The sequence below is a fragment of the Aricia agestis genome, chromosome 2, assembly GCF_905147365.1.
Source record: "Aricia agestis chromosome 2, ilAriAges1.1, whole genome shotgun sequence".
NCBI classification, from domain to species: Eukaryota; Metazoa; Arthropoda; class Insecta; order Lepidoptera; family Lycaenidae; genus Aricia; species Aricia agestis.
Window position 1 is genome coordinate 14,300,902 of NC_056407.1, and position 25,412 is coordinate 14,326,313.

General features: G+C 36.9%; 1 protein-coding gene across 3 annotated transcripts in view; it reads left to right on the plus strand.

Moving 5' to 3' along the window:
* Window positions 1-25,412, plus strand: part of LOC121736934 (protein croquemort-like) — an 87,240-nt gene extending 61,828 nt beyond the window's left edge. For all 3 annotated transcript variants that reach the window (XM_042128408.1, XM_042128416.1, XM_042128424.1), the window contains 7 exons: window positions 1,223-1,432; window positions 2,478-2,686; window positions 3,716-3,824; window positions 4,384-4,544; window positions 21,094-21,198; window positions 23,842-23,989; window positions 25,200-25,412. In XM_042128408.1, the coding sequence (XP_041984342.1) occupies window positions 1,223-1,432; window positions 2,478-2,686; window positions 3,716-3,824; window positions 4,384-4,544; window positions 21,094-21,198; window positions 23,842-23,989; window positions 25,200-25,343 (1,086 nt within the window). In that variant the 3' untranslated portion in view covers window positions 25,344-25,412. The remainder of the gene's footprint in view (window positions 1-1,222; window positions 1,433-2,477; window positions 2,687-3,715; window positions 3,825-4,383; window positions 4,545-21,093; window positions 21,199-23,841; window positions 23,990-25,199) is intronic.

Consider the following 25,412-nt stretch of genomic DNA (forward strand, 5'->3'; position numbering starts at 1 on the left):
TAATAGTAAATTATTACAACTCGAGACTGACGGCGACTATTCTGCCCCGATAAGATAAAAGGGCGTAACTTCCACAAATACGATTTTGAGATAATTGCATTTTAAATTGCAAGTAAAAAGTGTATTTCAAACTATTTGGCTAAAATTTTTGATATCACTTGCTTTTGAATTATGTATAAAGAAAATATATCCTTCTTTTTGCATATTTACTTTTGTAATGTTTACATGTTGACGTCCCTACTAAGTATATTATCTAGTACTTTTATCTATAGAAATTGAAAAGAAAACGATTTTTTGCCATTTGTTTGTAATATTTTTACAACTAAAAATTATTCATTTTTTATTCTTTACAAACACCTAGCTTATAAAAAATTTGGCCTCCTATCAATACCTTTTTAGATATTAAAAAATATTAAAGAAAAGACAGCAAACCTCGAAAATCCAAGCAATATATATATATATATATATATATATATATATATATATATATATATATATATATATATATATATATATATATATATATATATATATATATATATATATATATATATATATATATATATATATATATATATATATATATATATATATATATATATATATATATATATATATATATATATATATATACTTATTATAATTGGAATCTCTCGGAACACACTGATGATCATCAAATAGCTAGTATTAATTATGCTGGATTAATAAGCCTACACATTAAGTACATAATTAATCAAAAACTACGAATATAGTTTTTATTATTCGTAGATCAAACATCTAAATATTATTATGACTTAATATACAGAGTGTAACAAAACTAAGCTATAATACTTAAGGGTTTGTATGTATCCCTTAAAATTTAAATTATAGAGTTCACTGGGAAAGCAGCAGCACTGATAGAGCAATTTTTAGCGTTCCGTACCCAAAAAGTAATAACGGACCCTATTACTAAGACTTCGATTTCTGTCCGTCTGTCCGTCTGCCTGTCGGTCTCCAGGCTGTAACTCAAGAACGGTTATAGCTAGAGAATTGAAATTTTCACATACTATGTATTTCTGTTGCCGCTGTAACAACAAATACTCAAAACAAAATAAATTAAATATTTATCTCATACAACAAACGTGATTTTAATAATTTTTTGCTCGCACTCTAAAGTAATATCCCTTAGTTTCGTTACACCTTGTTTATGATCCTCATAAGTAAAGTAAACATTTGTTTCCAGACCATAGCGTACAGTATCCGCAACGACAACATAATGGTGAAGACGCTGGTAGACATGGTGATGCGCTCGTACAGCCAGCACATGTTCCTCACCGCCAACGTCTCCTCCTGGCTCTTCGACGGCATACAATTGCCGCTGCTGGACTTCGCCGCTCAGATACCCGCCCTGCCGTATACTATACCCTTCCAGAAATTCGGCTGGTTTTATACGGTGAGTACATAACTACTTTTCAGGTAGAATCTGGGTGCACGATAGTGTACCCGCCGAGACGCGCCAAGCGAAGCGCAAGGGCACTACCTACCTTTTCTCAAAGTGTTTCGTCGTTTTTTTGAACCCTTAGTTTCCGATATACCAGACAGTTGATATTCTCAGGATATGATGTCAATGGTAGACTAATTAAACATCCTCAAGTCTCAATTGAATAGCTCTTATACTTTAGGTTTTATTGGTATCTAAAATACACCGATTTCGTCACTGACACACTCCATACACTCATACACTGACACACTGATGATCATCAAAATGTTTGGCTACTTCCTGAAGTGCTAGAAAGCTGAAAATTAGGTAAGTTAGGGTCAGTAGATTTAAGCCGTGTAGATTTACAAGCTTGGCTCTACATGAGATCTCATATCTTTTTCACAGGGTAAACTAAGGTTTAAGGTTTGCCGAGATGCCTATGCCGATATGCCGAGATAAGTCTCGGCATATCGGCATAGGCATCTCGGCAACATTTTTCAAGAAATATTTTTGGTGGTAAAAATGAGTTGAGGCTTTTCCAACCACCGCTTTTCTGGCTTACGTAGTACATACTTACCTAATTATTTTTAACAAGAAAATAAAACCGACTTCCAAGGTAAAAACGATAACAATACGAACTAAAAAGTATTAAATAATTCTTACACTGTAATAGTGTATTTTTCAGAATTCGTCTATATCTCAACTATTTCTGTACATATTATAGTCTTCACTATTTTGAAGTTGGTCCCATCTTCACGTCACCACTTTTGTGAACATGGTACCGAGTTAGCAGGCGCGGTCGCAGCCTGAAGTTTTGAAGGGGGTCACTCACTAGTCCCTACCCTGAAAATATATTGCTGTTGTAGGATAACTAGAAATTTCCTTTTTATTATTTGGCAAAATTTTGAGATTTCTTAATTTGATCTTAGATTGGGGGGGGGGGGGGGGGGTCTTGTCCCCTGTGTCCCTCCCCCCCTTCAGACCACGCTTGGTTATTTATAACCTCTCTAACTTTTAGCGCAATGGTTCAACGACTGTTGACGGAGTCTTCGCTACGAACACCGGTGAGGCAGATTTCACGCGGCTCGGCCTGACGGAGATGTGGCAGAACAAAAACAGGACAATGTTCAACGGGAAGTGTGGCGAAGTGAAGGGAACTACTGGCGAGCTGTGGGCTCTCGATTCTAACGTAGAAGAAATCAATATATTCGCTACAGATCTTTGCACGTAGGTACTTATTAAGTTAGCCTATTCTCAAATCGCGGAAATCTGTCTGTAACGGTCATTGACTCCCCGTCAAAAAACTTGTCATATTTCGTGGTTTTCTATACAAACCGCGTTTGACAATAAAGTGACAGATATTTCTAGTCTAAGGGCGATATCGTATTATGCAATACACTAAGTGTACAGAGCGTGAATTATATCACTTCGCACTCATAAATGTTTGGAGATTATCATACAAAGAGTTACCAAGACGTTTTCTAATTAAACTATAATATGGTCTGTTTCTTTACAAGTATTCAATTTTATTCTTAAATCAACAGAAAACAGCGCGAGTATTTTTCACATAGCTCTTAGACTATAAAGGTCAAAATGACCGCTGGTGTCACCTTAATTAACAGGCTATAATATGTCACCCGGTGCATTTTACGTTTTTTTTTTTATTACAGCTATTAAAATCGGAGTAACAAACATACATTCAGAGAGTGGAGATCCCTTGGAACTGACTTTTTTTTTAATTTACGGCCCTGCTATCAAGGAGCAGGTTATTTCTCCTCTAAATTATTTTACTCTCGTCGTCACCATATTAAGTATATAGTAATAAATAAAATGCTAGACTCTAGACGAGTACATTGACTTATCAATATTAATTATAAATTATCACACAAACCGGTTAGAAGCAATTGCATTAATGACTTTATCGATCATAATATTATCCATTATCAAAATTAAGTCTAGACCGATTAGTGTTACCTACTGGTAATTATTAAGGTCCTCAATAAAATCTTGCTGAAACATTTCTGAGAAAATAATATTTTTTCAGTACCTGAGCACTTTACGCAAAATCTATCAGTTATCACGCCCATATGAAATTTTTATTTATAATATTATGTAGATGTGTTAGGTATCATCATTCGGTCTGCAGTCAAGGTTTTTTTAATGTAGATGTGTTATCATAAGTCAGTAAGGGTGTGACGACGCGAGCCCTCATAAAGCTCGGCTTTTAGCTAGTTAATAAGATTCTTACCTTTTCAGGTACATGACATTAAAGAAGACTGGAGAAATAAAAAGAAATGGACTTTCTGGACTAGAATTTATGGCTGACGATAGTCTGTTTGATAACGGCCACAAGTACCCCGATAGGGTACGTGTCTGCCTCGAGCTTTGGTTTTAATACACTGATGCCTGTTTTCACCAACGGTCTCCTAACGCTAAGAGTTCCTTAGCGATCTTTGCAAGTCAAATATCTCTTAAAACAAACATATTAAAAAAAGTAATATTTGCAAAAGTTCTTATGCTCTAAGGACGGACGTGACACACAAAAATTCGTGAAATCTTGAAGGATATGTTCCCTTAATGGCCGCTAGGGGACCACTTTGGGCGGTTGGTGAAAACAGGCATGATTTTTCAAAATTTATCCTTTATTAATTACTTTGGGCTTATCCTAGCTGCAACTTAAACGTGGTGATAAACACACGTAGAATATTATCATTTGCGCTCTGGACTTGATGAAACCCAAAACAATAATAAATAATTATGGCACATTACGCTTTTAATAGTTTCCTATTGCATATAAAACGCATTTGTTTTAGAAACGTCTTATTACTCTTGTAACTTCTATAATACTCCGAGTTCCTGTGGGCAGCGGCTATCGCTGACCATCAGGTGATCCAGCCGCTCGTTTTACTCCATTTTTTTTCTAGTCGTGTTACTGCGACGGCTTATACGAGGAAGACTGTCTGGTGGGTGTACTGAACGTGTCCGCCTGTCACTTCGGAGCCCCGGCCTTCGTGTCGCTACCACACTTCTACGGCCTGGACGACTCTCCGTATCCCGGCAAGATCGAGGGGCTGCGGCCGACGGAGTGAGTAAGCATATAAATAGAATACTAGCTTTTGCTCGCGACTTCGTCTGTGTCAACACAATAATATAACAATTAAAGACAAAGATGGATAATTTTCCTCTTTTTAGGGTTATAGTTTCCATTATCAGTTTATCACGTTCAGACCGGGGTGTACCACCGGTGGAGCACGGAGTACTCGCTGACAGGGCGGGGTGTACCACCGGTGGCCACATCACACCTGACTTTTAATGTACTAAGAAATTCGTGCCGCCTTGAAAGAGAGTATTGTAATGACCGTTCCCGCCCTGTAACATCGACAAAGTTTCATAGTGTAGCTCAGGAGATGGATATCATTTCGGGAAGTCAAAAAAAACAGGATTGAAAAATTGTACCTATTTATTAGGAACAAAATATGACAAAATCACGATAAATGGTACGAAATGCAAATTATTTCTGCTGGATCACATTGAAAAAACGTTTACGCGCAAATCATAAAAGTATATTGTGCAGTAAACAGTTATTTTTCCGGGACAAAATGTATCCTATGTTATTTTTGGGACTCAAAGTATCTTTTAAATAACAAATTTCAGCAAAATGGGTCCAGCCGTTTACGCGTGATGTCGTGACCACGCGAAATATAACGTTCCGCGCAGCTTCGCCCGCGTATTAGATATTTCACAGACAAATTAGTCCACAAAAAATAGCCTATGATCCTTCACGTGGTCTACATCTTAGCTGTGCCAAATAACAGAAAAAAATCTCCAGTAGTTCATGAGAATAATTTGCCCTGTTTTTTTTTCACATTTTCCTCTATTTCTTCGCTGCTTTTAGTCTGAGCGTGATAAAATATAGCCTATAGCCTTTCTCGATAAATGGACTATCTAACAATGAAAGAATTTTTCATATCGGACCAGTAGTTCCTGAGATTAGCGCATTCAATTAAGCCCTTTCAAATAATTTCCCCAATTTTTTCCACATTTTTCTCTTTTTCTTCGCTCTCATTAGACTTACCGTAATTAAATATAGTTTATAGCCTTTCTCGATAAATGGGCTATCTAACAATGAAAGAATTTTTCAAAACGGACCAGTAGTTCCTGAGATTAGCGGGTTCAAATAAGCCCTTTCAAATAATTTCCTCAATTTTTTCCATATTTTCCCTATTTCTTCGCTTTCATTAGTCTTAGCGTGATAAAATATAGTCTATAGCCTTTCTCGATAAATGGGCTATCTAACACTGAAAGAATTTTTCAAATCGGACCAGTAGTTCTTGAGATTAGCGCGTTCAAATAAGCCATTTCAAATAATTTCTCCCGTTTTTTCCACACTTTTATCTATTTCTTCTCCTTTATTAGTCTTAGCGCAATAAAATATAGCCTATAGCCTTTATCGATAAATAGGCTATCTAACACTGAAAGAATTTTTTAAATCGGACCAGTAGTTTCTGAGATTAGCGCGTTCAAATAAGCCCTTTTAAACAATTTCCTCCCGTTTTTTCCACACTTTCCTCTATTTATTCGATCCTATTAGCGTGATAAAATATAGCCTATAGCCTTCCTCGATAAATGGGCTATCTAACACTGAAAGAATTTTTCAAATCGGACCAGTACTTCCTGAGATTAGCGCGTTCAAACAAACAAACAAACAAACTCTGCAGAATTATAATATTAGTATAGATATAGATAGTACGAGTATAGATTGATGGTACAGAACGAAAATTATTTTTGATGAATCGTGTTGAAACAATCCAAACACATTGGTTTGTTGTCACATGCAGAGCAAAAAGTATTCACGCGTTTTGATTTTTTTTCTAGCCATTGCCGCAGATTCGGTTGTTGTAATACGGTCATGACAAGGGCCTGTATCTCTTTCGGGTATTTCTAAGCATTCCTTCGGTTTTCGCTTACTTATGTTTTGGCTTCCGTTGAACAATCGGTTCACCTTCCTCTTCGGCGTCATCGGATTGATTATCATTGCTAGACTTGCTAATCATCTCTTTTATAATTTGTTCCCGGAATTCTAAAATAAGTACTTTTCTTTCCTTCTCAAAATTTCTGGTGAATAACCTAAGCATTTACTTACATTGTGCCACAAACAATCTCGATGATACGTGTGCGGTACCACTTTAGGGTTTTTCTAAGGCTGATATAATACTAAGCCATCTGATCTGATACATCCACGCGTGATGAGTGATGAGACAAAACAATAATTGACCTATTATAGGATTATTAGATCGTTAGAAAGAGAGAGAATGCATAATCGTTGGCCGTGGCCACCGGTGGCGCACCCCGCCCGGCAGGTCTTTTGGTTTATGGGGCGGTGATGTACCACCGGTGGCCATGTGAAGATTTGGCCCGTTTGGATACCACATCAGTTCATGAGGTCCCGGTCTGAACGTGTTATGTTACAAAGATTTCGATGTCTGTCCGTCTCCAGGTTGTATCAGAACAGGGCTAGCGAAGCGACGTAAATCTTCGGTAAAACTAGCTGGTCTGTTCTTCAATAATCTAATAAAACTAGTTACGAGACATGCCAACCCTGTGCATAGTGGGTATTAGTATAAGTAGATCCCACCAAAAACATACCTGTAAAAATAGGGCCAAGTTCCTATTGGCTAATTATTATTATTATTCAAAGTAACTAATTAGTTGAAATCCAATCCACGGCCAAGTTTAGATGCACCTCAAAATCGATATACTGCTTAAGTGCCAGTATAATATAATTGCGTACCTATAATTTTATTTTTGCACTTGCAATAGTCACTGAGCTACAGGGAGGTCAAAAGTGCGTCGAAACCGTTCGTGTACGAGTAAATAGTGCATGGTAAGCGCGCGGCCTATTGCTGGAACTTGGCCTGCGCACTTCCGTGCGCTTTGATAATAGAAAGGTATAATAGACTTAAAATTATTGTTTAAATCATAATACTGTTACGTGCTAGGGTTCGAGAATTTGGAGAGAAAGACCTGGTGACTCTCTTGAAGACTTTATTAACACTGCACTAAACACTAAGCCACAACACTTAGCACTAAGTCCAAACACTAATCACTAGGTCCAATCACTAAGCACTATCACTGTCCTAGGTCGTAGCCAAGTCGCAGGTTTCACTGGTTCACTCACTATTGATCACTTGATGTCGCCTTGAAGATCGCTCAGATTGAACTAACTTGCCGGGCCTTCCTGCGGCTCTTTTTATATGGCGAGACGAATTCCAGAAATTTCCCGATTCACGTAAACAAGTAAACAACCGTGGGAAATTTCTAGGAGGCTCGGGCATGTGCAACAATAAAACTGCCGTCCTTGCGATAAGTGCAGTAAGTTGAATTTAATTTAGACCTTATGAACTCAGTCATAAGGTCTAAATTCAAACACGCTCACAAATAAAGGGTAAACACGTAAACAAACATTGGACCTTTTTAGAAGGTTCGAGTATGTACTTGCGCACCACGTGTCCGTATACCATGTACCGTAACACTACTCCCCTCTTAGAGATGCTCGTCCCGAGCATCATTGTTACTGCCATGGTAACGCGCCAGACGGTTCCTACGACTACTCCTGGTCTGTGGTCCCTTTACAGCAGCGCAAGTAATACATCTGTGGCACCAATCCTGCACATCATCTCTCCAATGCAACCAGAAGAATCGTTCTCGCACTTTCCTTAGCATCCTCTTGACGCCTAGATGACTCCCTGATACGCCCTCATGTATCTCGCGGAGAACATCTGGTACTCTTGCCCTTGGGACAATTATCTGAAAATAGAACTCTCTGCCGTTAGCCTTCTGCCATTTCCGGTAGAGTAGTCCGTCCTGAAGTATCAGACTGTCCCATTGCTCCCAGTACGCCTTAGTGACAGCGCCAGTGGGTGCAACCTCACTCCAGATTGGTTTTATGTCACCCCGTTTCTTCCATGTGATGATGTGCCGAAGGTCGTCATCTTTTTCTTGAGCCTTTCTCATAGCTTCATTCTCCATGTGCCCCAAATTACTTGTTCTCTTTGTTCCGCTCCGTGCCTGGGAGGTAACAGTTACCGGGGCTTTCTCCGCGTCATCCAGTACTCGCCCCTTAGTTCTGGATTCTATTCGTTCCCCATGACTCCGGGTAGGGGACGAAACCGCTTGCTTCTTCAACTCCTCCATTTGTTCCTCGATCCTTTTTATCCTTGCCATCTGGGTCTTCTTCTGCGGACAGTTTAGCTGAAGATGGCCCCTCTCACCACACTTATAGCACATGGCTTCAAGTCTTTTCCTCGTAGAAGCCTTAACTTCCTTGACTTCTTCAGAGATCTTGTGGATCTTATGGGTCTGCCGTATGTCATGGCGCACAGCCTCGACTTCCAAAGCATGCGCTAATGCTTCCTTTAGCGAGGTATGGTGACCAAGTCTTACTGCAGCCCTGACCTCCATGTCTTTGATTCCGTCGACAAATCCTTGAACAATATTTGTGTCGACCATCTTGGTGTCGGCTCCTGGATATGCCTTCCTGACGAGTTTTTCAATTTCCAACGCCCATTGTTGAAGTCCTTCTCCTGAACGTTGGACTCTGTCACGCAGTTGGGCATGGAACACGTGCTCCAGGTGTCGCTCCCCGTATCTGGATTCCAGTGCCTCCATCAGGTCTTGGAAACCATTTCCCGTATGTGGCAGTGCCTCCAGAACCGACACAGCTTGCCCTCTGAGTGCAACAGTGAGAGCGGTCAAGCATTGCTCCTCCGTCCATCCGTTTGCGGTAGCAACAGTCTGAAATTGCCGACGATAAGCGTTCCAAGAAGTAGTGCCGTCGTACGGTGGCACCTTTACTCTTGGTCCTTGCGCCACACCAGTGACTCCACTAGACACCGCAACTCCCGTAGTTTCTAGGCGCACTACTCTCTTCTGTAGTTCTGTGAATCCGGTTTTCAAATTTTCCACAACCGTCTCTTACCCAGTAACTCGTTCTTTCATTACGTCGACATCTTTACGAAGCTTAGTCACCGTGTCACTGACATCCTTTATGGCCAGAAGCGCTTTCTCTTGGAGGTCCTTTTGTTGCTCTTGAGACTCCTGCAAAGCGCCGAGCTTGCGGTCTTGTGACTCCTGCAAAGCGCCGAGCTTGCGGTCTTGTGACTCCTGCAAAGCGCCGAGCTTGCGGTCTTGTGACTCCTGCAAAGCGCCGAGCTTGCGGTCTTGTGACTCCTGCAAAGCGCCGAACTTGCGGTCTTGTGCCTCTCGAATCGCTCTGATTTCAGCCCTTTGCAGCTCCATTAATTCAATTAAACTTTCTAAATGAAGGGCCACTTGGGGGGCTGTAGGAGCTACGGGTGGGGCCTGGTGGGCGGGGCCAGTGGGCGTGGCCTGAGTGGGCGTGGCCTGGTGGGCGGAGCCAGTGGGCGTGGCCATGTCCAAAGTGGGCGGAGCCAGAGGGGCGTGGCCAGTGGGCGTGTCCCGGTGGGCGGAGCCAGTGGGCGTGGCTTCATCCAAAGTGGGCGGATCCTGGTGGGCGTGGCCAGTGGGCGGAGCCATGTGGGCGGGGCCAGTAGGTGGGGCCTGTCCCTCAGTGGGCGGAGCTTGGTCCCCAGTGGGTGTGGCCTCCGCAACTCCTCTCTCGGAGTCAATGGCAGCAGCTCGCTGCGCCCTTGTCCTGACACTCCCCTTGAAGCCCTCTCTCGGAGTCAATGGCATCTCCAAATCGCACTTCTGACACCAGTTGTTACGTGCTAGGGTTCGAGAATTTGGAGAGAAAGACCTGGTGACTCTCTTGAAGACTTTATTAACACTGCACTAAACACTAAGCCACAACACTTAGCACTAAGTCCAAACACTAATCACTAGGTCCAATCACTAAGCACTATCACTGTCCTAGGTCGTAGCCAAGTCGCAGGTTTCACTGGTTCACTCACTATTGATCACTTGATGTCGCCTTGAAGATCGCTCTGCCCCCCTATCATTAACTTTGTCAAAACCTGAGCTAATCCGTGCAGGTATGTAAACAGTTGTAAAGTGAATGGTTCTTTTTCCGTATCATGTGCACTTTTAGTTCTGAATGGTTTTAACCTGTAATATTTGTCTCTGAACTGGATTAAGAAATGTCAAACACGAACGTCAAATTTGACTAACGGAATTGTTTTTTTTTTAGGAAATTGAAATGGCTTAGCCATAACGACTAACGGAAAAATTGTAAATCAAGATGAAAATATAGTTTAAAAAAAGATTAATATTTTTTATTATAAAATATACTATTTTCTAATATAAAACGTGGTCAATGTAGGAATAGTTACTTTTGCACCGATTTATTGTATTTAAAGGTAATTATTATAAATGTGTAAATGGTTTTATTTATATTTTTTGGTATTTTATAAGCCCTTTATGAAAACACTGAGAAAATAACACTCCTTCATGTTTATATTATCACAAGCATGGCGATCTAGAGGAGAAAGAATTCTCTGACATTGGCAACTAACTGAGTCGGCAATTAAAAAAGAGAAGAAGAAGGAGACAAAAAAAAAAGATAATTGGATATTGTTATTAAGTTTATAGAGATTATGTTTTATGCAAGAAATTGATAAGTTTATTATATCCTATACCTACTTGATACCTACGCTAAATAATCTACCATGAAAAAGTCTTAGAAATGCATCAAACTTGTGGATTACAATTACATGCATTACAACAGAGTTGATGTCATGAGTTGAACATAGTTTGTTGAACTTGAACTCATTCTTGAACACCTACGTTTTTTTGAGCTTTCAAATAGGTATTATTGTAACATAAACAGGCAATTTATAAGTTTAATAATCCCCTTTTTGTGCCTTGTAAGGCATTTTACATTATTAGTACTGTGTACGCTGAACCAAATATTTTTCAGGATAAAGGATGATTGCTAACACTGAGATACTATAAGTACTACATTTTATAATAAAGAATTGCAAGTGTAATGATGACGAAGTCCTAGGAAGATAATATATATTCACTCAAAAGCTTTAATTAAAAGAAATTTAATAAATACTCGTTTTTAAATGTTTTTTCATTTATTTTCTCACTTAAATATACCTACCTTAGATACATATTCATACACAGCTTTCATCAATAGGTACTACATTTGTCTTACACCTTATTATCAACCTAGTATCAGATAGGCAAGTGTTAAATCTCTTTTATATTATACTTATAAAAATATTTATACAGCGGAAATCTTAAACAAGGTCTTGTCACTTAAAATCAAAGAAGATGAATCAAATATCCCTTGTGTAAATATTAATTTATTATTATTAAAGGAGTTCAAATACCAACTTTTGATGAAAGATAAAAACAATATTATAATTTCAGACTTTTATTTGGCAAACCAATAACAATTAGAAACTGCATTGCAAGTTGCAACTATGGGAAATTGCCTGGGATATCTCAGACAGAGAGCGGTCAAGGGTTTTGTGTTCTGTGTGTTGTATTATGTTGTAGAATGCCTCCCGTGTGAGTATCTCTATATACTCACACAGGAGTTCTGAATGTGTCAGAATTGCTCCTCAGTCACACACTGACTGCTCCAACGCAAGTGCTTCAACGCGTGACCACTCTGTCTGATAGGTCCCTAAAACGACCACATCTTTTTAAAATGTATAATACATGAGGACTTACTAAAGTCCTTATTACATTAAAATTTAAAATGTATTTTAAATTTTAATGTAATAATATAAAACTAATATTATTATTATTGAGGTACAAAAGAATTTTTGGTAATAATAATATAAGTTCCAATGAAAATATTATGTTTTATGAACAATAAGTATGTTTGTTTTGCAATTTTTGTTATGTCTTTTTGGAAAAAGTACTATAAGTAATGTAGGATTATATTTTTGAGTTTTAGTGACTATTCCCATTATATATTATATCATATTGTAGTCAAGAGAAGTTATAAATGAAAAAGTGCATATGAGAATTTAGCTAATTTGGATTTTATATTATCAATGATTTAACTTTTCTAGTAGTTTAGGTGTATGTGTGTGTGTCAATATTTATTCGTGAATATACATGAATCTAAAGTTTCAAAGGTTGTGTTCTCAAAATTCTTGTTATTGAGAAAGTAATACCTTTGAATTTACCTCTTTGGTGCAGCGTTTATCATGCATGGTTTACAAGGAAATAGTTTGTGAAATAACACAAAGACCTACTGCAATCAAAAGATTGTACGAAATGCTCCTAAGATAGGTTCCTAAGAAGTAAGTACATAGTAAGTCCTCATGTATTTTAAGTTTTAATTTAATATAAAACTAATACTTATTATTATTATTGAGGTAAGTACAAAAGTATTTTTGGTAATACATAATAATATATGTTCCTATGATAATATTATGTTTTATGAACAATAAGTTCCATATGTTTGTTATGCAATTCTTATTAAGTAAGTCTTTTTTGGAAAAGTACTATAATGTAGGTTTTTGTTTTTGAGTAAAATTTAGTGATTTACACTATTCCCATCATATAATACCATATTGTAGTCAAGAGAAGAAGTTATACTTAAATGAAAAAGTGCTCATATGAGAATTTAGCTAATTGGGATTCTATGATATTATCAATTATTTAACTTTTCTAGAAGTTTAGGTGTGTCAATGTTTATCCGGAGCATGTTATACATACATCTAAAGTTTAAAAGGTTGTGTTCTGAAAATTCTTGTTAAAAGTAAGTAATATTGAATTTACCTCTTTGGTGCAGTGTTTATCATGCATATACCAATAATACTTCAGATTTACAAGGAAATAGTTTGTGAAATAACACAAAAACCTACAATGCAAAGCTATAAGATTGTACCTGTAGGTTTTTGGTGAAAATTCATACTTGTTTTACAGTAAGTAATTATACACAACACTTGTGTTCCTTATACCTTGTATGTGTTTCTTGTGTACTAAATCAATGCAGTCTTAGCTCATCGCACAAATGCAAACCTTATTGTTGACTAGACATATAGGTACTTATACTACACCTCACTTATGTTATTATTCTGAAACCTCACTAACACTAAATGGATTACTAAGGTCTCTACGTTTCTTATGTATCACTTCGTGATTAACTTGAGAATACCTACTTAATCGTTTTCCAAAAATTTGGACACTTCGAATGTTTAGTTTTTTGGTTTTAATAACGAATTATTTTCACTAAAATATATGCTATAGACTAAAATATAACTTATTAAGTAACTAACCAACTAAATAGCAATATAATTTAAGACTAAAAAGTATGTAATATTAATAAATAAAATTACTAAAATGTAAACTATTCAGTAAAAGCTACTCGTTGGTTGGTGTTTATTGAATTGCTGTATTTGACGTAAAAGCAAGCGAGCTTATGTCAGAAGTGTTGTCATGATTCGAAATTATTACTCAGTTAACAATGGAGAAGTGAGTTTTGTGTCACGTGACCACTGACTGGCTGGAAAATAGAGGTCATGGTACCAAAATGCGAGCCAGTCAGTATTCTGGCTGGCTTTAAGAGCTCATGATAGAGGCCCAGATTGAACTAACTTGCCGGGCCTTCCTGCGGCTCTTTTTATATGGCGAGACGAATTCCAGAAATTTCCCGATTCACGTAAACAAGTAAACAACCGTGGGAAATTTCTAGGAGGCTCGGGCATGTGCAACAATAAAACTGCCGTCCTTGCGATAAGTGCAGTAAGTTGAATTTAATTTAGACCTTATGAACTCAGTCATAAGGTCTAAATTCAAACACGCTCACAAATAAAGGGTAAACACGTAAACAAACATTGGACCTTTTTAGAAGGTTCGAGTATGTACTTGCGCACCACGTGTCCGTATACCATGTACCGTAACAATACTATACTACTAGCTTATGAATAATAATCAGTATGCATCTTGTTATACCCTGTCATATTATGAGAAAATATGATTGTGTTTGACATTTATGTAGTTACAAGTTACGAATAAACGATTGCTTTATTTAGAACTTTATCAAAAACGTCGTAGGGTTCAGTAGTGATAATAATTCAGTGCTGCACTGCAGTAGTACTGTATAGTGTATGTCCATCCGTTTGTCTTTTCCGTCGTTTGACAGACTGACAGTGTAATTTTATATAGACATATTTTGGTTGTCCCCGAAGAACCTAAAATCTAAATAGAATGCAAAGCATAAAATATAATTATTTAAATGCAATACATAAACATAATGTTTCAAGAATTTGTTTTTACTAAAAGCAAAAATGTATAACTTACACTAAGTAAGCTATAATAGAAAATATGAATGAAGATGATAGCCATAGCCAGAACAGATAAAACTAACAATTACCGCAAGTCTAATATTATATTGTTTCCGGTATCTGTTACAATCTAATCTCTAGTAAGTAAGTCCTGTAATAATTAGTAATTATAACAAGATATTAATATCGTACAACTCAATCTTCTTTCGATATTATAAATCACTAGCGACCCGCCCCGCCGTCGCACGGGTATAAAATATATAGCCACTGAATAAATTATTAAAATCGATAGCCTATGATCCTTCACGTGGTCTACTTCTTATCTTTGCCAAATAAAAAAACCGGCCAAGTGTGAGTTGGACTCGCCCATGAAGGGTTCCGCAGCAGCAATAAGGTTTATTTTTATTAAATTAAGAGGTTTTTGATTTATTTTCATATTTCAGTTGATTTAATGAAAGTTAAATTATGGTTTACCATTTATGACGTATAAAAAAAACTACTGGCTAGATCTCGTTCGAACCAATTTTCGTTGGTAGTTTTTATAGTAATGTACATCATATATTTTTTTAGACTTATCATGCCCCTACTTTAGAAGTTAGAGGGGGGGGCACACATTTTACCACTTTGGAAGAGTCTTTCTCGCAAACTATTCAGGTAAGAAAAAAATGATATTAGAAACCTCAATATGATTTTTAAAGACCTATCCATAGGTACCCCACACGCATAGGTTAGATAAAAAAAAATTTTGTTTCAGTTGTATCTATGGGGACCCCTAAAATTTTTCATAATTTTTCGATTTTTGTATCGAAATCTTGATGCGGTTCACAGACTACATCTACTTACCAAGTTTCAATAGTATAGCTCTTATACTTTCGGAGAAAAGTGGCTGTGACATACGGACGGACAGACAGACACAATCTATAAGGGTTCCGGTTTTGCCATTTGGCTACGGAACCCTAATAAAAATTGCTCCAGTAACTCGCGAGATAAGCCCTTTCAAATAATTTCCCCCGTTTTTTCCACATTTTCCTATTAGTCTTAGCGTGATAAAATATAGCATATAGCCTTCCTCAATAAATGGGCTATCTAACACTGAAATAATCATCAAAATCCGTTGCGTAGTTTTAAAGATTAAAGGGAACAAAGGGACATGAGGGAAATAAGCGACTTTGTTTTATAATATTGTATATAGATGACGTCGCTAAGTAATAAGGATAATAATATTATCATATATATATATATATATATATATAGGAGCGAAGAAATAGAGGAAAGTGTGGAGAAAACGGGGGAAATTATTTGAAAGGGCTTATTTGAACATACTGGAGTAATTTTTATGTTATTACTTATTTAGCACATATGAATAATAGACCACGTGAAAGGACATATGTTTCTTTTTTTGCGGAAAATGTACGGTTTCCGTAACATTCCTAAATTACGCGGGCGAAGCCGCGCGGAACATCTAGTATTATAAAGCGGAAGAGTTTGTAAGATTGTTTGTTTGAACGCGCTTATCTCAGGAACTACTGGTCCGATAGTCCATTTATCGAGAAAGGCTACAGGCTATATTTTATCACGGTACAACAAATAGAAGCGAAGAAAGAGAGGAAAATGTTGAAAAAACGGGAGGAAATTAATTGAAAGGGCTTATTTGAACGCGATAATCTCAGGAACTGCTGGTCCAATGTGAAAAATTCTTTCAATGTTAGATAGTCCATTTATTGACAAAGGCTATAAGCTATATTTTATCACGCTACGACTAATAGAAGCGAAGAAATAGAGGGAAATGTGGAAAAAACGAGGGAAATTATTTGAAAGGGCTTATCTCACGAACTACTGGAGGAATTTTCCTGTTATTTGGCACAGGTAAGAAGTAGACCACGTAAAGGATTATAGGCTATTTTTAGGGTTCCGTAGCCAAATGTCCGTCCGTATGTCACAGCCACTTTTCTCCGAAACTATTAAACCTATATATATATATATATATATATATATATATATATATATATATATATATATATATATATATATATATATATATATATATATATATATATATATATACTATTGAAACTTGGTATGAAGATGTAGTCTGTGAACCGGATTAAGATTTTGATACAAAAATGGAAAAAATATTAAAAATTTTAGGGGTCCCCATAGGTACAACTGAAACAAAAAAATTTTTTTCATCTAACCTATGCGTGTGGGGTATCTATGGATAGGTCTTTAAAAATCATATTGAGGTTTCTGACATTATTTTTTTCTAATCGGAATAGTTTGCGAGAGAGACTCTCCCAAAGTGGTAAAATGTGTGTCCCCTCTAACTTCTAAAGTGATGATAAGTCTAAAAAAAATATATGATATACTACAAAAACTATCAACGAAAATTGGTTTGAACGAGATCTAGCAAAAAGTTTTTTTTATACGTCATAAATGGTAAACCTTAATTTAACTTTCATTAAATCAACTGAAATATAAAAATAAATCAAAAACCTTTTAATTTCATAGAAAAAAAAAATAAAAAAGCCTTATTGCTGCTGCGGAACCGAATGGGCAAGTCCAACTCGCACTTGGCCGGTTTTTGTGGACTAATGTGTCTGTGAAATACCTAATTTAAACAAAATATTTAATTTATTTATATATATATATATATATATATATATATATATATATATATATATATATATATATATATATATATATATATATATATATATATATATATATATATATATATATATATATATATAATACAGGGCTACTAAGACCATTTATGTGCATCGAGATATTCTGGTAATAGGATGTTCTTCCAATTCCAAGAATAAACATTTTGTATCTTGTAGTGCCAGACACAATTTGCTAAGTTTATGGCCGGTTTATAGAATTGGATAACAGGATTGGAATAATGTATTATGTAAGCCGGCCAATACACAGATACAAAAGCATTTTTTGCAATTCAAAGTAAATAAAATACAGTTTTATTACTTACATAATCGATTCTGCTCTTTATATTCTTAAAAGTATATTTAAGTGTTTTTAACTTTTTACAATAAGAAGGAAAACGCACCTTTATAGATTTATGTCGTTAAATAACTATAATTTACATTTTAATTAATTACAAACGATTATTATATTTTATACTTAATATAAGTAGAAGGAAATATCATCGGCATCTTTTATTCAAGAAATATTAATATTCAGATAAAGTAATTCAGATAATCTATAGACTATATTATTCACAGTTGGCACTTTGAAAAGAGCTTTTAGCTTTTTGGTAGGGTTGTGAAAAATATCCAAAAAATCGGCCAAGTGCAAGTTGGACTCGTGCACGAAGGATTCCGTAGAGCAAAAATAGGTCAAAAATTGTGGTTTTTTTTTGTATGGGAGGCCCCCTTTAAATTTTTATTTTATTTAAATATTATTATTAATTATTAAAGTAAACATATATTTAGGGTCTTTGTGAAAATTTCAAGTTGTTCGGTATCAATAATGGCAACAGATAGGCTGTTGCCATTATTGATACCGAGCAAAAAAGGCCAAAAAAATCACGTTTGTTGTATGGCAGCCCCTTAAATATTAATATTATTTTGTTTTAAGTATTTGTTGTTATAGCGGCAACAGATATACACAATTTGTGAAAGTTTCAGAAATCTAGCTATAGCGGTTCTTGAGATACAGCCTGGCGACAGACAGACAGACATACAGACAGACAGACAGACGGACAGACGGACAGACAACGAAGTCTTAGTAATAGGGTCCCGTTTTTACCCTTTGGGTACGGAACCCTAAAAACCATTAATTTAATTTTGATCTAATTGTAAATGAAGCGAAAAAAGTGGAGGACTATTATAATGCTTTTAATTACGCGACATAGGACTGTTCCATAGGACTGACGTTTTACAAACGCCGTCCTATGGAACGTAAAGTGTCGTTTTGTGCGGTTTCGTGGGTTGATTCAGACCGCAAAGCGACGCGTAGATGCATTTCTAAATTTGTATGGCTTTGACAGATTCGCAAGACGTCTGACGCAATTGAAATCTGTCAAATCCATACAAATTTAGAAATGCATCTACGCGTCGCGTTACGGTCTGAATCAACCCTTCAAGGTCAATCGCGCAACACATAATTATTATATACTAGCTGTTGCCCGCGACTTCGTCCGCGTGGACTTCAGTTTATAGCGCGCGATGTCAACAAAATTGGTGTCAAAAGCTTTTATAAAAAAAACCCTGGTACCCCTTAAATCAAAACAGCTGTGCAGTGTGCACATAATATTTCATTTTTTTAAATTAAACTTTATATTTTATGCCAAATTTTAAAGCTTATTTAGCCCCCCAATTACACAACCTTACACGTTAACTATTTATCATTGATAGGTTTAAGGTTACGCCACTGTATATAATATAAAGTACTTACTTATTAAATAACGTAAAAAAGAATTAACAATCAAAAAAATTTAAATCAAATGTTTGATGACACCACTTCTTATAGAAAGATGTTGGGCAAGCGTTAGCGCGATGTAAGAGACGCACGGCGCCATCTAGTATGAATTTTTGGAACTAACTTAATTTAAACAAATTTTCGTATTTTCACCCCCTTACAACCCTTTTTTCCAGTAAAAAAAGTAGCCTATGTCCTTTCTCAGGCTTTAGACTATCTGTATACAAAATTTCATTACAATCGGTTCGGTAGTTTTGGCGTGAAAGCGAGACAGACAGACAGACAGAGATACTTTCGCATTTATAATATTAGTATAGATGTTATAGTCAAAGTCCGATACACAGTCTCTTCGCGGAAGGACTGGTATATCCTAGGTTTGGCCAAAGCCGTCAGGCGATCCCCGAAATACATTTCAATTTCGCCCTTTGCCTGAAGTATTTTTAGTCAAACCCAGGAGCTCCTAACTTTTCAGTCAAACGTCGAAAGTAAATTATTCTGTTTCGGTTTTAGCCTAGTCAATCCTAGAAGCGACTGCAAAACTCGGTCAAACGTTGATCTGAACATGTTTAAACAGGTTCATAATGTATCTCGCGGTGTTCCGACCGATTGTTTTGTCATTTCATGTTCGTTCATTGAGCGTGCGGGCGTGTAATTGTGTAAAATTGAAGATGAGTGAATCAAACGGTGTTGTTGTTACTAAAAACGTGGATAAAGAAGCTTTGTCCATGTCAGAAAAATGATTAATTTGCCACTTTAACTACCTAAGAAATTATTAAAACAATTAACATTAAAGTTAATGCCTCACCATGTCAGAAAAATGATTAATTTTGCATTTTAATTACTTAAGAAATTATTAAAACAATAAATATCAAAATAGGCTTGATGACTATTTTTTTTCTTATTGGTAATTGAAAGACCTTTAAAAAATAGAAACATTGCTGAAAGAATGACTCTGATAGCTTAAAAATTCACCAAGATATGACAATTCAAACATCTCATAAAATAGACCTGCCCAAAACGCTCCATACAAAGTGCTACGAAAGACTGACGTCACTCTTTCGTAGTTTGTACGCATCGGGAGAGAACTTTGTTCGATAGGTATATTAAATACTGCGTTTATGAAAGTGTTTTCATAACAAATTTGCTTTTAATTGCATAAGATATCGAATGGTATACAAATATTAAGAAATTTAATTAAAAAAAAAACGACTTGATTATCCAACTTTGAAGGCGCATAACAAAAAAAATAAAAATGCTATCGAGTTGAAATTTTGGGAACACTTATTTTTCACCGTGATTTCTTTATTTTATTAACAAAATTCGCTAATCTTTGACCTTGTCATCATCCCTATTTTAAAAATGTTATTTTTTTATACCTAATCTTACAAACTAACCTCCGTATATTCCAAAGCATTTATTTATTTTATACTTTATTGCACATCGTACAAAAGGCGGGCCTAATGCCACACAGCATTCTCTCAAAGCATCTCAAATATAAAAGTGAAAATCACGTAAGCTGACCAATCAGGTGTCAGAACTGGCAGAGTTAAGCGGTTAAGACTTGAAAGCTGCTTAAATGATAAAATGCTTCCAAATATACAAAGATAAGACACTTCTTACCTATATCGGAGTTTGACTCGTCAAACCCCGATTTAATAAAATTGTGTTTTGACGTTTGTCTGACCAAATTAGTCCCTGCCAGGTTTGACGAAAATTGTTTAGTCAAAGGCCGAAAATTTACATTTGTTTGGGCTTTGACTAAGTCATTCAGTCTGACCTGAGGATTGACCAGTCCAACCTAGGAGCGCCGGAGCTTCGGAGTTTGCCTATAACATAGATATATGATTATAAATTCATGTTGATATATTTTGTTCATATCAAAATAAATTTATATTATGTAGTCCTAACACCCTTTTTTCAGAAAATCTAGACTCTAAAGAATATATTGTATAATTTCAGGGAGCACAATTTCAAGATGGAGATAGAGCCTATAACAGGAATGCCCTTGTTCGTCCGAGCTCAGCTGCAGGTCAACGCCCTCGTCAGACACGTTCCTGGTATCAGGTATGGACAATATTTTAAATACTTAGTTGTAAGTACTTTCAAAAACATTATACATAATAATATCTATGGACGCTTCACACCACGTCAGTCTGGTCCCGTGCTAAGTACCTGAAGGACTTGTGTTACGGGTACCAGACAACGGAAATATATTTATTACTTTTATACTATACATATATTTAAGATTTTTATTATATCATACACATATTTAATACACACCCATGACCCTGGAACTTTGAAAACTTAAATAAGCAATTAATTTTGATTAAACAGCACTTAAATTTATCTAAAATCAATTACGGATATTTAGGGCTACTATCAAGATTTGAAGTGCAGGTAGACGCTTACTGCCGCACTCAGAGTGGAACATTAATTACTTAAATGTAATTAACTCAAAATTTGACATAAGCCCCATACATTATCTGTCAAACTCTTCATTAAATTGAAGGTTAATCATAGTTAAATGTCTCTGAGTACGGCGGTTAGACTGTATATATATAAAGTAACCGTCCCCCGTAAGGGCTACTGGCGCCTGTGTGCAAAATAAGGATTTCAAGGGCGACCCTTTAGGCAAATTTTTTGGGTCCTTAGTTTTGGCGCTCATAAAGATGACGATTTGGCGCCCCTAGAGGATGGCGCCCGTGTGCATTACACACATTGCACATATGGTAGCGGGGGCCCTGAAAGTAACATTAAATGCTTTTACTCTCATCTAAAAATTGTTCATCCCTAATTAATTTAACATTAATTCATAATAATTCTTTCTCGCAGCTTCACTCGCGTTGAAATCTTTTCTGTATAAGTACATCTCTTTTGCTAATAAATATCTTATGAAATATTATGTCTTTTAAAAGAACAAGTTTTACAAGTTTGTTTAATGTTGACCACAGAGTACAATATGGCTAACATATTTGTAATGATTTTGGGAAATTATAAATAATAATAATTACTGAAGACGAACGGGTAGGAAACAAAATTCCTGAAAGAATATTCGCTCGCGCTAACATACTTCAGTGGTATGGTAGAGCACCATGAGTTTAAAGCTGTAGTTTTTGTCGATACTCGATACCGACTACGTAAATTTTTAGTATAGAGATTTTAGTTCCGCAAGTGACCGCTTGAAGTGCTGTAAAATTTGCTATACTAACAATTTACGTACTCGGTATCGAGAATCGATAAAAACTATAGCTTTAAACTCATGGTAGAGCTACAGCACAGTGCCGGTTTTAGCGGTACCAGCGGTCTGGGAAGATATCTGGGAGGATCGAAGAAATCTCGTTCTTGCGCGCCCCTTAAAATCCGGCGCCACGCCCTGAGCGGTCTGCTTCAGCCCAAAGTATAAAAGTCTGCAGACTGTGACTTTCGATTTTTAAAATGTGTGTTCGAACAATCTGCAGTCAGTAGATGCAGTTTGATTAAAAACACAGTAAGGACCCTGAGCCATGTAAGGCCATGTTCCTTTGAAGGCCAACTATCAAAAAGTCGCAGTTATCGTCATGTAAAGATATTTTCCTTCTACTACACACTCAGATCCATCAAACTTATGGCCACAAACGCGGCGGCGAGTCGATCGCGCCGCAATTGTGGCAGTGAGATCTCACTGTTTGTAGACTTTGGTTGTCGAAGCTACAATTGTAATTTCCGCACCCTGAAAAACTTTAGTTTTTAGTTACATAACCTATATCTATCTCAAATTTTATTGCAGGGATTATCGTATAGGGATATATGTATGGTACTAATAAAAGAGAATCTACTTTTGCCTCGATTTACGTTAAAATATTGGTAATGTTCCTAATATTTTTAGTTAAGTTTAATATTTGTAGTTAATATTGATAAGGCCCAACCAAAGATTTGATAATTGGCCTTGCTAGGTAACATAAACTTTACAAGGGACATCTAAACATCATTAACATATAAACAGTTATTTTTAGTTATAAATGCGTACCGTAACTATTAAAATAATGTTGTTTTTTAAAACAGCTTTACTTATTAGGATTATTAAACTTATACACGCATATTGAACATTATGGCCTTATAAAGAACGGGCCCATAAGAAGTCCATTTTCGATTAAAAAAAATGTGATTGTATTATAAAACGCATTGGCAATTAGTTATAAGGTGTCAATGTGATACTCATTGCTACTATTTTTAAAGAATTTCCATTTATATATTCTTCGTTAAAAGATGATGTTCAAGCAATGTTCGTTATAGTTTTTTTAGATAATATAAATATATTGAGCATTTATTGCTATATGTGTTGCTTAATTGAAAGAAATTATAATGTCGTTTTAGTAAAAGCAAATAAATAAATAATTGTAACTCTATTTTCAAGTTAAGCGACTGATGTATAACATTGGCCTTGTTTGGAGCTGTGTTCCTGCAAGGCCATTTGGAAGAGCATAGCAAAACTTAAGTTTATTGAATGACTATTGAAGCTAGGTTAAAAAGAGATTTATAATATGATACCTTATGAAACAGAGCATTACTTGATAATTTGTTTTCTTAATTTATTTAGTTAATAAACGAATAACAAGCATTTTCCCGTTAGATTGGCCTTACATGGCTCAGGGTCCTTAGTTTTGATGTCAGGATGATGTAGGACAGATCAGTACACTGATCATAGTTTAAGAACACACTTGTTTCCAGCTTGGTGAACCAGCTGCCGGACCCGGACACGCTGGTGCCGATGTTCTGGTTCCGGGAGGAGATCGCCGTGACGCCGGAGTACGCGGAGTTCGCGCAGTCCGCGCTCGACGTGCGCTTCGGGATGGTGTACGGGTTCTACGTGCTGATTGTGAGTAGCCAGTGCCAACATTAGCTGATTACTGATTTACTACTAAAGGGTTTTGTTACTGTTATACGTGGGAGAGCCATGCTTCTGCACGAATGGGCCGGCTCGACCGGAGAAATACCACGTTCTCACAGAAAACCGGCGTGATACAGCGCTTGCGCTGTGTTTCGCCGAGTGAGTGAGTTTACCGGAGGCCCAATCCCCTAACCTATTCCCTTCCCTACCCTCCCCTATTCCCTTCCCATCTCTACCCTCCCCTATTAACCTATTCCCTCTTAAAAGGCCGGCAACGCACCTGCAGCTCTTCTGATGCTGCGAGTGTCCATGGGCGATGGAAGTTGCTTTCCATCAGGTGACCCGTTTGCTCGTTTGCCCCCTTATTTCATTAAAAAAAACATATTTTGAATTTTTCGAAATTCTGACCACAATTATTAAAATTTTGATTACGTCATGAAGACAAGACTCGTGAGTATTTAGCTCCACGTTGGCAGCCCCGCATGTATAAATAGGCCGTTATAGGCCACGTCCTAGGGGCGGCAGCGGCCTAGGGGGCGGTCGCATCGGTTACGTACATGGGGAGACGGAAATAAAGTAGCCTTGATCAGTCAAACATATTTACAGTTTTTTTTTGTTACTCCAACGCGGGTGTCAAACCCGGGAGAGCTGAAAGCTTAACTTTTTTTTTATGAAATAAGGGGACAAACGAGCAAACGGGTCACCTGATGGAAAGCAACTTCCGTCGCCCATGGACACTCGCAGCATCAGAAGAGCTGCAGGTGCGTCGCCGGCCTTTTAGAGGGAATAGGGTAATAGGGGAGGGTAGGGATGGGAAGAAAAGGGAATAGGGGAGGGTAGGAAAGGGAATAGGGTAGGGGATTGAGCCTCCGGTAAACTCACTCACTCAGCGAAACACAGCGCAAGCGCTGTTACACGCCGGTTTTCTGTGAGAACGTGGTATTTCTCCGGTCGAGCCGGCCCATTCGTGCCGAAGCATGGCTCTCCCACGTATATAACTTACACGTATATAATATATAACTTTCTTAACCACTGTACCACGGAGGTGTGTCAATAACGATTAGCGCTCTAACGAGTTACAGACGAACGGCACTTGCCGACGGCTGCCGTCGACAAGTGCCATTCGTCTGTAAGAAGCCTAAGGTATTAATATCTAATAATAATTAAAACTTACCAATAAAATCTTTTTTTATTCCAGGTCACTGGGGTAGCCCTTATATGTTCCGGCGTATGGTTCTACCGGCTGTCCAGATTTTCTGTGACCCGGGAGAAAGAAAGCGACAAAATGGCAGCGCAAACTTTCTTAGACAAAAATGAACTAATTCGAACAGAAAAGAATTAGAGAATAGAAATAAGACGTTAGGTTAAACCCGGGTCGTTTTAAGAAGGCGCGATCTCAATACAACCTAAG